We start from the raw sequence: 16,174 nt of genomic DNA on the forward strand, positions 1-16,174 counted from the left end.
TTTTTCAGATCTGCAATTAGTAAATACTTAGTAAATACTGTTTATAATTAAAATTTAAATGGCTTATATTTTGTCTTTTTATGACAAAACATCATAAGCTTTTAGATTTGGGATTAACCTTGATTAGATACAAATTTGAAGGCTATTCACATAAGTCTACACTCAACCTCTTTACATTCTGTTTTTTGACACTGTTTAACATGTGTGTGTCTGAAGTGCTTTGAGTATGAAGTGCTACTCTGTTCTTTGATAAGAATACAAGAGCATACACAGTTTTAGACCACAATATCAGTGCTACATGCTGATTATGAAATGAAATGATCCCTTATCAGAATAAAACATTTGAATATGCATGCAACATAGATATTGTGATTATAACATAGAATTACCATACTATCATTGTAAATAATGTAAGTACCATAGTATTTCCATCTAATACCATCAGTATACCATGGTGGCATGCCATCACAAACCTTAGTTTCCATAACAGTGCTTAAAGTATAAACTACCTGTACAACGTTCTATTTTGAAGGATCTGTGAAAACATCAAGGCCGAGACTCCAAGAAAACAAATTAGTACAAGACGTACAAGTCCTCATATCAGTGTTTATGATGAAGGGTGTGTGTGGTCACATAACTGTTTTGGGATCAAAGCGACACTTGGAATTTTATTAGAGTAAAATAACTGGGTGGGTCTTCACCTCAAGACATGACGAGTGTTTTTGTTAGTCTTTCTGGCCTGTATCTGCCCAGCAACTGTTCAGACACACACACTTACACAAAATAGAGAGGTGTCTGCTCAAATTACACATTTATAGGAATGTGTGTGTGTGTGTGTGTGTGTGTGTGTGTGTGTGTGTTCATGACCTGGTCTCAGAACACAGACTGGAGTCAAAGGCTTATTCCCTTCGAGCTTTGCAGGACACTGAAGGAGTGAAGACGTTATGTTCCCACAGGGATCAACCTTAAGGCAACACATTCTGAAGACTGAAACCTCAGTGTGATTTTAACAGCCTGCAAAGCTTAAAGGTTTCTCGACCTGTGCCAACCCTAAGCCAGAGTATGTTGGTTAAATTTGTTGCATCCAGAGATACACTTGTAAATTTTGGGAGATATTAAACGTGAGAATGAAATGCTTTGATGAACTCAACTTTGGATTCAAAGGAATCTTCATAATATTGAACCTCATTCTGAACCTAATTATGCATCCTTTGCAGGAAATTTTGCATGCAAATTTGGTTAGTTTGTAATCCATGCACCACATGGAAAAGACTGGGAAAATAGTTCATAAAGTTGCATTGTGCATTTGCATCTTTTTTTTTAACTTGAAAGTTCTGTTCTCATGATTGCATTGAGGTTGCATTGATTTAAAAAAAATATATATAATTTTTTTTCCAAATGAGAACATGAGAGAGAGTAAATGATAAAAGAATTCTTGTTACTGTGTCATTTGTTTCTTGAGTAACACAATAGATAGGAAAAATCATGCATGCTGCTTGTTGACAGTTTCATTAATTAGATGACATAGAGCAAGTATCTATAACTGTTTGTTCCTCGAAACAATGCACCTGTTGGGAAGGCCACCTCACATTACAGGTGTGTGCGCTAGAAAGAGAGAGAGTGTGGAGGTAAAGGAGATGTAGATCTTGTCTAAGTAAAGAACGAAGCACTTCTGAGAACCATGCAATCTTCTTCCTCTGTGTCAAAGCTTCTAGATCAGATCCTCCCTGTGGAGCATTAAACATTTCTTATTTTAAAAAAAAACCTGTCTGCGTCTGCAACACCGATCCAGGATAAACACACCCCTGACAGGCATAAAAATACCTTTCAATGTCAAATTCTGCTCCACTGTTCTGACAGTAATAATCTCGTTCTGGTCTCATAGATTAAAACACCTCTGAGATTATCTTTATGATGTTTGTTAAATCTGATGATCGCAAGGCAGGCAAATATAGCTGTGAAGTGAAAATCGTCCGGCATGGCACATGTCTCTGCTATCAGGTAACCCACTTTGAACTAAGGGAGATGTGGACTAAAAATAAACCCTCTCCCCAAACCCCCAAGACCTGTCAGCTTTATGTGAACCTCATATTCTTCAGACCTACATCACCGTTGAGTTTTATTGCCCATTTGGATGTAAAAAAAAAAGGTATCTGCTTCATTGTCTGGGTTCTCTCTCTCTCTCTCTCTCACTCTCTTTTGGGACAAACCATTTGTGTTCTGCCTGCAGGGTTCTGATGCTGAGCGCTGCTGCTTTAAGAGAGATCTTTGGACTCAATTGCTCATAACAGATGTGTTCAAACTGAGGTAACGAGTCTGACAAAGGTCGTCGGGTTTTATGGCTTTGGCTGCTAGTTGGAAAACAAAAAATACATTTATTTGAATGACATGAATTATATTACTGTTTTTATAAGCTATTGTTTACTTGAAACTATACTTTGATATAGTGACTAAAATGTATTTTTAAAGAATACTGTTTTCTTATTTAATCATATTATTCTACCATTTTTACACAGCCGATTAAGAATTTCTGCTTATTTTTTATTATAGTATCAGGTTGGAATAGGTACACCACACAACTTATATATGTTTTGCATGCACATTGAAATCAGTTATCATGCAGGTGGTGTATATTAATAATATTTATTTATTTATGTCTTGCATTACATCTCTTAAATGTATGATGCCTTGCATCTGACTGAAGTGAGTGATGACAATTTAAGAGTAGTTTAAGAAAATCATGTGTGTAGGAAAAACAGGGCTGAGACATACTCATCTGATAGCGTTGACGGAAGAATCACGTATGGAAATAATACACAGATGGGTTGATACAAATCTAAGTGGAAAAGCATTTGACCGATCTATCAATACCGCTGGTTGTAATGGAAAAACCTAGGATTAAATGCAGTTATTTATATTTCTAAAATTAACTTAATTATTTTTTACATTTATTTTATATTAGATTTGCCTATGATGTCTTAGAAAAAAATTTCATTGGTTGTACAATGCTGTAAAATAATATTACACTATATTACTCCAAGGCAAGCTACTAAAAAAATGCCATGTTACCATGTCTAAAAGCCACAGTACTTTTATTTATTTTATTTATTTTTTTATCTAGCTTTTTTAAATGATCTATAGCTCTAATTTTCTATGTGTCTAACTGTTTCTTGTTTTCTTTTTTCTCTTCTTCCATTTCCTCTCTTGCAGTGATGTGTGTGCGGTGATCCAGAGAGAGGAGATGACAGCTGAGCGGGTCAACATGGCCGTCCCAGACAATCTGCTGATCTTAGACACAGATGCTGTCAACTCTTCCTTCGCTTCACCGCCCATAGAGCAAAATGAGCCTGCCTGTTCCACGGACAACCAGACAGATGACAGATGCGGTCCAGTCCCTGAACAACACCCTAATCCAGTCTCAGGAAGCTCAGGATTAATGCAGGTTTCGCACCAGGACGGGACCATTGAGATCCATAGTTCAAACAATAAAAGGGAAAATGAGAGTGGTTTAGCCTTAAGGCGGTCCCTGGATCACACTTTAGTGATAGAAATTAAAAGAAATCATCCAAATGATGATAAAAGTGGCAATTGTGACTTCAGTACTGCTGCTGTAATGGAGACTGACAATATCACAAACAGTATTAACATCCCTAAACTAATTTACCTAATGGACAATATGATAGACAGTGATCAAAATGACAAACATAGTGACTCAAACACTAAAGATGATCCAAATGAGGCTCATGACAATTTGATGAGTCCAGAAGTTATATTATTAACAGAAGACAACAGGCAAGAAGAAATGAGTCAAGATACCATTTTGAACCCATGTGTATCCTCTGAAAGCACTGGACTTGAGGTAAGCCAAATGACTAATGATGATGATCCTTTGGTAAACACTGTGTCTGATGTTATGAATAGTGAGCAAAGCTTGATTGCAAGCAATGAGACTGATGCAACTTTCTCTGAATCTATCATCCAGACCTCATCTGAAGGTGTTGATGTAGCAGTGGAAGCGGCGACTGTGTATAAAACTCATCCAGAAATGCATGACATTACAGATGACTTCACATGTTGTGGCTTCACAACCTCTCATATACCAAAGCCAGATGATCCGAAGACTGGCATTCATCTATCTTTGGCTGATTTGCATGAAGCAGACACTATAAAAATCTTAACACATGCCTCTGCATTATTAGACACTTTGGGGTTGGACAACGTTGCCTTGGAAACAGCTGACGTGCCAGTCAATGACAGTGGGATCATTCAGACTGTAAATCAAGACTTAGCTTCCTCAAATGTTGAGTTTTGCCCTGGCGTTTTAACCCAAATGGTTCAGAATCTTCTACAGGATTCAAAATATGACGTAACAAAATCAGAATCCAGCAGAACTGACGATTCCATACATGACAGAATGACTGATACAACATTTCCTTTGGACATCAGTTGGGTGGAAACTTGTAGCAATGATCCAAGTGAGAAAATAGAGTCATTTTTTCCCCAATCCATGCACGAAACCTCACAGATTGGGGAAAAACATGAGAAGGATCTCTCACAAGCGATCCCTTGCCCAACAACTGTCACGGATAGAGATTTAGATAACTGTTCTGAGGAGATCGATGGTGCTTCCTTAAAGTTGACAAGAACAGAACGTGATGTTGAGGCTAGAAGCGATTTGTGGCTGGACGCTCGCCAGTTCTTGGCAGGTGAAGAGGATGAGGGTGCTATTTTTGACAAGTGGGGTCGTTCGTGTTCTCCCAGCCCCCCCATGGCCCATCCAGGCAACACAAAAGCCTCAGATAACTCCAGGAGAGAGAACATTTCAATTGACTGCCACACTGAAGACTGGGAGCTGAGGATTCCACCGGTTGAGAGACGGTCATCCTCAGACAGCTGGGCTAGTGCACTTTCAGACTGGTTCCAGGCCGTTAACACCTATTCAGAAGACTCTTTTACCAGCGTTAACACTTCAAGAACTGGTTTTAAGCTCAGTATGGCAATCCAGGACAACTTTTTAGAGCAAAGGACAAGTCCTGATAATGCAAACAACACTGGACTGGATCTCTTAGAATCAGAAGAACCAGGTCAAGCCTTGAGTAGAGGACTAGTTGAGTCTGATAACACTAAAGGAACTCTGTTTAAACAAGGAGATAAAGATGGACTTCCTTCTCATTCAGACTCAGACAGAAAGGATAATACTACAATGGAGAACAACATGAGTTTGTTAGAGAGGTCTGGATCCCAAAATACAGATACAAATGCAGTCGTGGATATGCTTAATGCATCAAAGTCTCCTGAAAATGAGGTCAGTGCCAAACATTATGGAAGTCAGCAAATCCCTGGAAAGTTTTGGAGTGCAAAGGTGAGATGACGAACACATTTCAAATACAATTAGCACAGGCAGATGTACTGTAGTTTTATTTTGGTCTTCTGCATTTTGCATTGAGAGATTTGCATTTTAAACTAAAGGTTAGTTTTGGTTGACTCTACTGAAATAACCACATATTGAATGCACATTTTAAAACCATTTAAATTCAAAATTTTAAACCAGAGTACTTTAGTACAGCCGTTGTTTAGTGGTGGTATCTTCATGCATACACATGATACGAAATGCTTACTGTATACACATTTCACCACCCCGCTCATGACAGACAGCTGTGGCTGCTGAGGAAATGTGAGGTGCAGAGAAAAATACTGATAAACAGAAATGCAGACTAATTATAGAGGGTGGAGGATGATAATAGACCAAAGAGCAAAAGAGGAACTGGAGAGGCGGTGGGTGAGGGGCACGAGCACAGCTGAGGGCCGAAATATGAGCCCCGTTCTCAAACTCTGTGTCATCCTGTACAAGAGTTTCTCCAATCCCACAGACCCCTGAGACAGCGGGAGAGATGTGATTGGTTACCTTTCATTACACAGCGGCTGTGATCACTATAATAGAGATGATTCCTTCCATTGCCAGCCACATGTGGCTTTAGACTGCAGCATGAAACCATAATGGTTTTTGCATTAGGCAGACCATCGCTTTAGTGAGGTATGTAAACAAACAGTTAAATGTAGTTTGGATGAGAATAGGAATGAATTGACTTGAACAAATGATACAAATTCTTCTATTCCTGTGCTGTCTGCCTCTAAATTCTTGTCTCAAGATAGAACTCTGCATCTTTTCCATGACATTTAATGTTTTTGTGTTTCAGTCAGAAGGAAATGTGCTGGTTGACGTGACCGGAGACAAAGATTCCTATCTCGGGTTGGTCTTCGAGGAGGAACGTCAAAGCAGTTTTACTTCTCAAAGGATCTCGGCTTACATTAGCGACAAGAATTTAACTGACTGTGTGAGCGGCGAGGAGCAGCATCACGGCTCCGATGCTGCTCGCCACACATGTCCCTCTCAATCGAACAGTCACGTGTCTTCTGAGGTGGGGCTTGCTGGAGGAAATGAATCGCTTGGACATTTTAACACCAAGGACTGTACCGTGAAGCCAAGAGAGGAGGAAATAAATACACTTCCACACTTTATTATGCCGTTTGCTCCACTCGGTACTGGAAATACTTTTCTCCATCAAAGTCTATTGAAGAGTCCAAAGGCTGATCTAGACCTTCCACCTAAAGGGATTATTAATGAGATACACCTCAAGAGTGATCAAAAACCAATCAGTAGTGACGATTCTTCTGAAGATCGCTTTCATATTTGTCCTGGCAAATCTTTATCTTCATCCTGTGGAGATTCAGATGATCTTTACATCAAGGATACTAGGAGAAAAGCTGAATGCAGTGATACCTGTGATATCAACAAAGAGCTTTCTAAGTTAATTTTACTCACTGGACAACGGTTTATGGTAGCTGTGGACAAAAGTGTTGCATATGTCACTCTAGACTTGGAAGAACCCATTTCAAGTCAGTTTTCTTTGTCATGCTGTGAGGAACGACCGAAAACAAACAATATGCCTCACAAGACTTCCAAAACTCCCTCAGATGGTAAAACACGCTTGAAACATAAGGAGAAGCCGGCTGAGAAGCAGCAACACAGGATTCAAACATCAAAAAAGCAAGATCTTCAGCCCCCATCCCAGGCGAAAGATCAATTCAGTTCAGAAGGAGATGGTTGTGAAGATCGTCCAGTTACTGCCATTGAGACTATCGTCATCACAGAGAAGATCGTTCCTAAAACCCAAGGGAAGAAGAAAAAGAAGCATGCGCAGCATGGGACGACCAAACCAGAGAATGAGCAACCGACTGACGTAGAGTGCAGAAGTGCTCAGAAGACCGTGAGTGACAAGACCGAGAACCTTGATGTGAAGGTGACGACAAATGGTCTGGATAAACTAGCATCTCATCCTCCCACCAATTTGGATATTACTAACAAAGATAGCATTCAGAGAGTCATGTCAGTGAGACCCAAAGTACAGTCCAGTGGGAGTTTTGCAGCCAAGATGGACCCTGTTGGCATAAATGCCACTCAGAAAGCCACTTCTATAAAACTCAAAGTTGATGCCAGTAACACAGCCATGATGGAAAATAAGACGTGCACCTCAGATTCTCTAAGCACGCGTTTATCCAGCATGCTGAATGAAGACATCAAGCGCAGGCGAATCACAGACAGGTTGTCTGGAGCAGTTCCAATAAGGACGAGGCCACAGCTGCCCGCAATTTTCCGCCAGGCAAGAAAAGATGGAGAAGATACGACCATGAGAGCTTACAGTGAGGTTGTCAAGCAGAAGACTCCGTCACCCAAAGAAGGTTCTCCAAATTCATTCCTGTTCAACTTCATATCAAATATCAATCCATTAGAACAGGGATGTCCAATTCTGCTCCCAGGGGCCTAATATCCGGCAGAGTTTAGCTCCAACCTGCCAAAAAAACTGCCACACTTGTTTTCTAGACTTTAATTTTCTGGTTAAGGTGTGTTTGATGAGGACTAAAGCTAAACTCTCCAGGCCCTCCAGGAGCAGATTTGGACATCCCTGCACTGGAACATTTTGTGTTTTTATAGTATGTGTTACTGAGTCAGAAATGTCATAATCATCCAGTTTGACCCAGGGTTTCATATTTTATTGAAGCATACCTGGGCGTCGCCATTGGCTAGCGGATCCCCACCTGCTGTTAGCATTCCATTGACTCCCATTCATTTTGGCGTCACTTTGACAGCAAATAATTTTACATCTGAGGCATTTAAAGACTCCATTTATCCAATTATTATTTGTAAAGAAACACGAAAAATGTATAAAAGGCCCCATTACCTTGTATCTTACGGTGTGGCCCGATAGAAGCAGTTTTTGTAAAAATAGGCAAACGATTGCATCATAACCTGCGACTCTGTCGCACAGTAGAGAAATTACCGTATGGACACCTTTTTCAAAGATTCCTGTTTTGGGTGTTTACACGGAAACGATAACGGTGGCGTTTTCGAAAACTTGCACTTTGAAACCCGTTTTCAAAAATATGCATTTTTAGTCCCCAAAATGCCATTGTCATGTAAATGAACAGGCAAAACAAAAAATAAATATTTTCCCGTTTTTGGGTGAAAACATTGTCAACTAATAATTTTAGGATGATTCAAGTTTTTTTTTTTCTCTTTAGAATAGAATAAATTGGAAGCAGGTCATCAAATAAATTTCTCTAAAATGGACTATAAATGATGAAACTTTCTATGTTTTTGTTGTAGTTGTGGTTCCTCGTGTAGTCTCAGAGATCCAGGCGGACCCAGTCCCTGACGACCCCCAGAACATCTTGCTTTGGTGCCAGTTCAGTCCCGTCCCACCTGATGCCACCATTAAGTGGACTAAAGAGGGAACAGTTCTGTCAGAGATAAACAAAGTGTAAGAAAACACCTCTTCTCCCATCAGCCCGTTTCACATTATCTACCAACTTTATTGTTTGACTCTGGTTCAAAATTAAGTTTCCAAATAGAATTAGCTAACTGACAAGACCACATTTCTGAAGGGTATCTTTATAGCTTTTTACCACTGGGTGGCACTCGGTTCTTGTCCAAATCTGCTGTAAATTTACTCAGAGACCTGACTGAACATCAACGCTCTGGTGATTCAGCCATGACTTGGAGTAAGGGCAAAATGAACCTTTTAAATAACAGTGTGATTCATTCCCACTAAATGCTGACTGTGCCTCCGACTCTCTCAAACAGGCTTCTGCTTTCCAGAATGATCCTTCTGAGTTTTAATTGCAGTTATACGGCATATAATCAGGATTTTGGGATGAACACCTGGTCTGTGTTGACCACTGTACTTAGTGCCCTTTGCCAAGATGTGTGAAGGGTTACTACTCCAATATAAATGTACAGTAAAATGTTTTTCTTTTCTTTCTGTAGGGAGAAGAAGGATGACAGCCGCTTCACTTTGACCATCCTAAAGGCCTGTAGTAAAGATCTAGGGCTGTACAAATGCAGCTTAAACACCGCCAACATTTCAGTTTCGACCTCGGAGTACCATCTCACGTCTGAGGGTAAGATATAGAGGTCTGCCTTCCCAGACTAATTATTAAATAGGTTAAAATTTTAATTTGCTAATGAGAAAGTTATAGCAGGAACTCGTGCTCTGAAGTTTCACCAGGGTAATTAATGTAATAGACAGAAAGAAAGCCAGATAAAGACTTATCTGCTACCAGAATGGCTCACTGCATATTATACAGTTCAGCTGTTAATGTACATTCTTTAATTATGCATGTGTGCAGCAGGAATACAATCCATACATAATACAGTCACGTTCAAAAGTTTGTGGACAGTATTTTTTTAAAGGAAATGGAATACTTTTATTCAGAACGGATGCATTAAACGGATCAAAAGTGACGGTAAATACATTTATAATGTTAGAAACGATTCCTGTTTCAAGTAAATAATGATTTTTTTTTATATTTTCTATTCAAAGACTCCTGAATAAAAATTATCTCAGTTTCCCCAAAATCTTTAAGAAGCCCAACTGCATTTATTTTATAGGTTGCATTTATGTGATCAAAAAACAAATAAATACAAATAATGAAGTAAAATAATAAATAAATGAAACATTAAAAGGAAATATTAATACAATTTAAGATATGTATTTTCTATTTTAATGTACTTTAAAATATAATTTATTCCAGTGATGTCAAAGTTGAAGTTCAGCAGCCGTTACTTCAGTCTTTTGAGAAATAATTATTTGTAGCACTGTAATCTTTACTGCCACATTTGATCAATTTAGTGTGTCCCTGCAGAATAAAAGCATTAATTTCTTTAAAAAAAAAAAAAAAAAAAAAAAAAAAAAAAAAAACCTATTGAGCTCAAGCATTTGAAGGATAGTGTGTATATTTACAAAATTTAGTGCTCGAGTCTGGGAAACCAATCCTGACTTTGCAGATCTATAAAGATGAAAAAACAATCAATAAGATGGCTTTTTAAACATTTTGACTCACATTTGTAAAATGTTTCATTTCAGTGCTGATGGAACTAGTCATTCCGAGTCATGATCAACCAGGTAAACAGACCTTTCATTTCTATACAATCTGCTGTTCCTAGGAGTATCTTAACTATAAATGAACAGTATGGTGAATTATTTCTTTAATGAAAATCTCTATTTGTGTGAACGATTAATTCACATAACAATAGTTCTCATCCCATTTATGCTGTAATCTCCCAGCTGAGCCCAGGATTGTGGACGGCGATGAGGAGAACATCCAGTGCAGCCCACTTCTCTTCAAGGAAGATTTTCTTTCGGATCAATACTTTGGAGACAATCAACCAGCGAGCATCGTGACTGAAAAGGTCCACTTCGGTGAAGGCATGCATCGCAAGGCTTTCAGAACCACTCTCAGAGAAGGCAATCTGCCGAGCTTCAACCCCGGCCATCCCTGCGTCCTGAAAGTACACAATGCCATCGGCTATGGGACCAAAAATAATGAGGAACTCGTCCAGAAGAACTACAGCCTGGCTGTGGAGGTGAGAATGGATGTCTCCAGGAAGATGTTTAATTAAGAAATTAGCTTAAGGAGACTTGGGACTGATTCTTTTTTTTCTATATGAACCAGGAATGTCATGTGCAGAATACCGCCAGGGAATATATTAAGGCGTACAACAGTGTGGCCAAGTCTGCAGAATCATTTGGAGAGCTGCCAGAGTAAGTTTTACTATACACACTTGGGAAGTGTAAAAAGTGCTGGGAAAGTTGTACACTGAGGATCTGAATTGTTTCAGTGTATCACTCAATTCAAGTGTAATTGTGTGAGGTGAAAAGACTTCTACATCTACTTAATAAGTGTACTGAACTTTTAACGGTTAGCAAAGATTTTCTAATTAAAGTAACATCTACACTACCATTCAAGTTGTTTTATGTATAAAATACAATAAAATTGGTGATACTATTTAATTTAAAATAAGTGTTTTATTTTATTTGAATGAATATTAATATGTAATTTATTCCTGTGATGCAAAGCTGAATTTTCAGCATCATTACTCTTCAGTGTCACATGATCGTTCAGAAATCATTCTAATATGTTGGTTTGCTGCTCAAGAAGCATTTCTTATTTTTATCAATTGAAAATAGTTGTGCTGCTTAATAATTTTGAGGAACCCGTGATAAGTTTGAGATTAAAAATCTTAGAAATAAAAATATATATAAATGTCTTTCACTTTTCATCAATGTAATGCATTATAGTTTAAAAATTTCCAGTTTCCATAAAAAAAAAAAAAAAATTGGTAGTGGCTCTAGGACACACTTTATTCAAAAAAACAATTTTTATTTATTCATTAAATTGTCCTTAAATTCCCAGAATCATCCCGATTTATTTGGTGCACCGGCCGTCTAACAACATCCCTTACGCTACGCTGGAGGAGGAGCTGCTGGGAGATTTTGTGAAGTACTCCGTGAAGGACGGGAAGGAGATCAACCTGATGCGCAGAGACTCCGAGGCGGGACAGAAATGCTGCGCCTTCCAGCACTGGGTCTATACTCAGACCGAGGGCAACCTGCTGGTCACAGATATGCAGGGTAAATATCAACTTATTTTACCATGTTTTGCACATCATGACATTAAGAGCATGAGAAGGATGTGACTTTGAATCCTGCAGGGAGTGATGCATAATTATTATTATTTTTCTCTTTTACTCAGGTGTGGGTATGAAACTGACAGATGTTGGGATTGCCACCTGTAAAAAAGGGTAAACTCCCATTTAAAACGATCACAAATGTATTCTTTAAAAATGTGATATTTGAATACATTTAAATATATATATATATATATATATATATATATATATATATATATATATATATATATATATATATACACATTTTATTTAAATATGTACATATAAATGTTGAATATAAAAATAATAATTAATTTTTTTAATAAATGTTAAAATATTTACTTTAAAAATAGTGTATGTTATTATTATGAAAGCAGTAAATATATATATATTTTCTTTATCATTGCAGCTATAAGGGATTCAGGGGAAATTGTGCCACGTCCTTCATTGATCAGTTCAAGGTTCTGCATCTGTGTAACCGGTACTGTGAGCTTCTGGGCCTGACGTCCCTCCAGCCCAAGCCCAAGCCCAAACCAAAGCCAAAAACACAACCCGCGCCAAAGAAAAAAACCTTCGGTCCTGTACTGAACGGCAAGTCCTGATCACACAGAAACTGAACTTCTGCTAGTAGGATAACTAGTGTTTTTGGCATTTTTTAATCAACGAAGTCTTGCTCAGGGACAAACGTGTTTCTGAGCTGTTTCTTTAAATGTAAGATGACATTCATCTGTAAGGACAGTAGGGAGCTGACTTCTTTCTTGAGAGCTCTTTTGTGCCATTTTAAATGAGTTTATTTTTTTATGTTTTTAAAGGGGTGAGTGGATTGACAATTGATGTGATTTTTTTGTTTTTTTGTTTAAACCAAAGAAATATCAGCTATTGTGTTTTTATCCTGATTTGCTTTGTCGAAAAGTTGTGCCAGTGGTGCTGCCATCTGATTCTTTATTATTAGCCCACTGGCACTTCTGAACAACTTCATGTTATTATGATTGTTTGTTATAATATGTGCAATAAGTGCTTAGTTTATCAAACTGCTAAATCTTAAATAGACATTTACTTTATGAGTGAGATTAATGTACAACACGGTAAAGGTTTATTGTTGGATCTGAATGCGACTGCTAGAATTGAATGTTTGAAGCTTCTCATTTTCAGTGGTAAAGTACTTTTTTACACACGCAAAATTTAAAATGTTTTCTTTCATTTTGAAAAAAGTTCTTCAACACTGTCTCTGGGAAGGATGAGGTGGTAAATCTGACACTGTGGAAAAGTTTGTACACTTGCCCTAGTAAACAGCTGTTGATTTGCCTCAGGAAGAATGACAAACCTCCACCTTTACGTTTCCATCATCCTTCCAAAGTCAAATGACTTATTGCCTCACTGCTATATATAAGCACACACGTCTGAAGCCATGTATTTGTCCTGTTAATGATAATGACCTGCACAAATGAATCACCTGAAATACTAAACTGTGATGTTACTGTAGCTATTTTCTGCAAATTTAGATAGTCTTATCTATTAGTCTTAGTGTATGTGGAGTGAAGGTCAGAGGTTAGCAGATTCTTGTGCTGGCTTTGAATGATCTCTTTGAATGATATGTTGTGAATTAATACGTTTTTGCTGTTGTTTTCTTTTCTTTGAGTCTGGCTTTTATTTTAATCACAACCTTAAAAAATTTACTTGAATCATTTCATTACTTATTTTATATTAATTTTAGCTTAAACTCAAATAAAAAGAACAATAAATGTAACACTTTAATAAATTTTATATATATATATATATATATATATATATATATATATATATATATATATATATATATATATATATATATATATATATATATATATAAACAATTTATTTGCCTAAAATGTATATTATAAAATTTCATTTTGCTTTCTGTAGTCTAAGGAAAAATCTGACATTATTTTAGTTAAACTAAAGTTAGTTCAACTAAAACATAAGAAAATTATTAAAAGATATATTTTATTACTTATTTTATATAAGCATAAACTTTAAATAAAAAGTCAAAGCTAATATTCATCTATATATTTATGTTTTCATATTTACACTTAAAAGTTTCAGATTTGATTTCAAAATGCAAAATTTGAATGATGTACAAAACTACAACTAAAATAAAAATAAATAAACAATCACTATATTTAAAAAATCTGATACAAACTCCAAAATGTTAAATAAAATGAAGATGAAAAAAGAAAATATAAAATCTTCATTAAACTAACTATACTAACACAGCACTTCTTTACTGTCACTTTTGATCAATTTAACGCATTCTTGCTGAATTTCAAATAACACAAACCATTAAAACGCTTCAAGAAACTTCCACGTTTTTTATTGTCGTGATATGATACTAATACTGTACAAAATATGAAGAAAGTGTGTAACATGACATGCATACTGTCTGGCAGCTGGGTCATAGCACACATATGCCAGGCATGAGCTCTTACATCTATTTTTGGAAGATGCCAAATTATCAACCTGGCAACTCACACTTAAAGACACAAGGGCGTTTCGCATTCCCACTATAGAGTGCATCATCATTATTGTGTTTCTCTGTGCTGATTGGCCGAGGTGGTTGTGAGGTCTCACCGTGGCTATTTAGTGTGATAATGGCGTTTGACAACACAGGATACAAACACCATTGTCACACTCCACAGCTCCGGAGGACGAGACTGACAGAAAGACAGGAGAGAGAGTGACATAGCCTTGTTTTTGCTAATAGTGAAGAAGGAAATAGTAGTATATTTTTTTCACCTGTGATAGCTGGACCTTTATCTAAACTTTGTCCCTCTCTTGTCTTTCGTTCAGCAGCTGGCTCTCGCTCTGGTCATGTGTGAATGTTAGCGATTATCGTTGCGTTTACACGTCTGTCAGTTGAGTGGATAGTGGCGGGAACCGTGCAGATGGTCTCTTCTGAATGATCCGTTATGCCTTCGATCAGGAATCTTCAACAGAGAGTCCTCCCGTTATTGAGCTCAAACATATTTTAGTGAAAATAAAAAGTAACCAAAAACACAACTATATACGTCAGTTCAGATAAACATTTCAGTATGCGATTTTAACGTCACATACAAGTATATGACTGCAATGACATGAAGTATGTAAATATATTAGTATAATATATTTTTTATATATATATATATTTTGAGCAGGCACCTTAAGGAAGGTTAGGCTTAACTTTTTGAAGCGTCAGAACAACTAAAAAAAAAACTATTTTTTTGGACAATATATCCATTGTCAAGTCTTTTTGTGGACATGTTAACTTACCACAGACTCTGTTCAGTAAAGATGGCTGATCCACATGACCCTTCGTGCTGTAAGAATAGTGAGAGCACTGAAAAAGACACTTTATAAAACACTAACACACACACACGCGTCGTCTCTCCCAGTGATCCAGTCTGCAAGAAAATGAGAAACAAGTCCGGTTTATGTCATGACTGCTCATTCTACTCTCCTTTAACCTCCATATATGTACCTACAGGGGGTTTAGTCAAACAGTTTTGTGATAAGCTTAGAGAAGTATTGATCCAGCATGATGTGGGGACGAGGTCACTAACCCAAAACCTGGGAGTGCTTCAAAAAAAAAAAAAAAAACATTTCCTCTAAACACACTAACAGTTTTAATGAACCTATAAAACCTAAAACCGTGAAAATAATCATTTAAGACACTTGTGAGATATAAAAAAGGGTCAGACCACCCGAAACGCCTCTTTAAACATATGATCAGTGATTAAAATATTTAATATGGCTACACTATAGATCCCTAAAGCTTCTTCCATTCAGTTCCAGAATTTGCTAATATAATCATACCTAATTTCCAAGAAGTGTTGACAAACATACTTCAGTTAGTGGTGAAGCTCATTCTGTGTGTCCCGGGCTCTGATGTGATGTTGTTTGTGATTGCAGAAAGGGAGCACTTGATAAAGTGTACAGGCCACTTTTATTTGCTTGTCCTTGGGTCTGATAGCTGTCCGACTGCACGTGTGAATGAACGGAGTTTCCTTCACCGCTCAGCAGAGCCTCATACCATGTGTTTAGCAACATTCATGTAAAAATGAACATGATTTGACAGTCAAATTGTGCTGCATCAACTGTCCGGGAAACTAATATATAGGTTTTTTTTAAATAGTTTTGTTTAGTGAATAA

At 37.3% G+C, this 16,174-nt stretch overlaps 1 protein-coding gene and 1 long non-coding RNA gene across 5 annotated transcripts; one reads left to right on the forward strand and one right to left on the reverse strand.

Annotated features, from left to right (window-relative positions):
- The first annotated feature begins 1,972 nt into the window (after positions 1-1,972).
- On the forward strand, positions 1,973-13,686 carry LOC127941283 (alpha-protein kinase 2). The gene is made up of 13 exons (XM_052536202.1): positions 1,973-2,149; positions 2,231-2,307; positions 3,211-3,859; positions 3,983-5,362; positions 6,198-7,740; positions 8,666-8,819; positions 9,326-9,459; positions 10,425-10,463; positions 10,626-10,924; positions 11,014-11,102; positions 11,755-11,972; positions 12,094-12,142; positions 12,420-13,686. The coding sequence occupies exons 3-13, from the start codon at positions 3,242-3,244 to the stop codon at positions 12,610-12,612; spliced, it is 4,716 nt and encodes a 1,571-aa protein (XP_052392162.1). The 5' UTR covers positions 1,973-2,149; positions 2,231-2,307; positions 3,211-3,241; the 3' UTR covers positions 12,613-13,686.
- On the reverse strand, positions 11,682-16,004 carry LOC127941284 (uncharacterized). 4 transcript variants are annotated; one of them, XR_008148977.1, is made up of 4 exons: positions 15,869-16,004; positions 15,296-15,426; positions 14,783-14,973; positions 11,682-11,953 (listed from the first exon to the last, which is right to left on the reverse strand). It is a non-coding gene; the product is annotated as an uncharacterized LOC127941284 (long non-coding RNA). The 4 variants fall into 4 exon arrangements; XR_008148976.1 differs by having other exon boundaries at positions 15,839-15,942; XR_008148974.1 differs by lacking the exon at positions 15,869-16,004 and having other exon boundaries at positions 15,296-15,495.
- Positions 16,005-16,174: the final 170 nt, after the last annotated feature.

Source organism: Carassius gibelio, chromosome A21, assembly GCF_023724105.1.
Source record: "Carassius gibelio isolate Cgi1373 ecotype wild population from Czech Republic chromosome A21, carGib1.2-hapl.c, whole genome shotgun sequence".
Lineage (NCBI taxonomy): Eukaryota > Metazoa > Chordata > Actinopteri > Cypriniformes > Cyprinidae > Carassius > Carassius gibelio.

What these genes read in the sequence shown, in the direction of transcription:
- LOC127941283 (XM_052536202.1), top strand. Translation starts at nt 3,242, where the DNA reads ATGACAGCTGAGCGGGTCAACATGGCCGTCCCAGACAATCTGCTGATC. An exon ending in CTGAAAGCACTGGACTTGAG is followed by an intron (nt 3,860 to 3,982) that starts GTAAGCCAAATG and finishes TCTATCATCCAG; the next exon opens with ACCTCATCTGAAGGTGTTGA. An exon ending in GTACCATCTCACGTCTGAGG is followed by an intron (nt 9,460 to 10,424) that starts GTAAGATATAGA and finishes GTTTCATTTCAG; the next exon opens with TGCTGATGGAACTAGTCATT.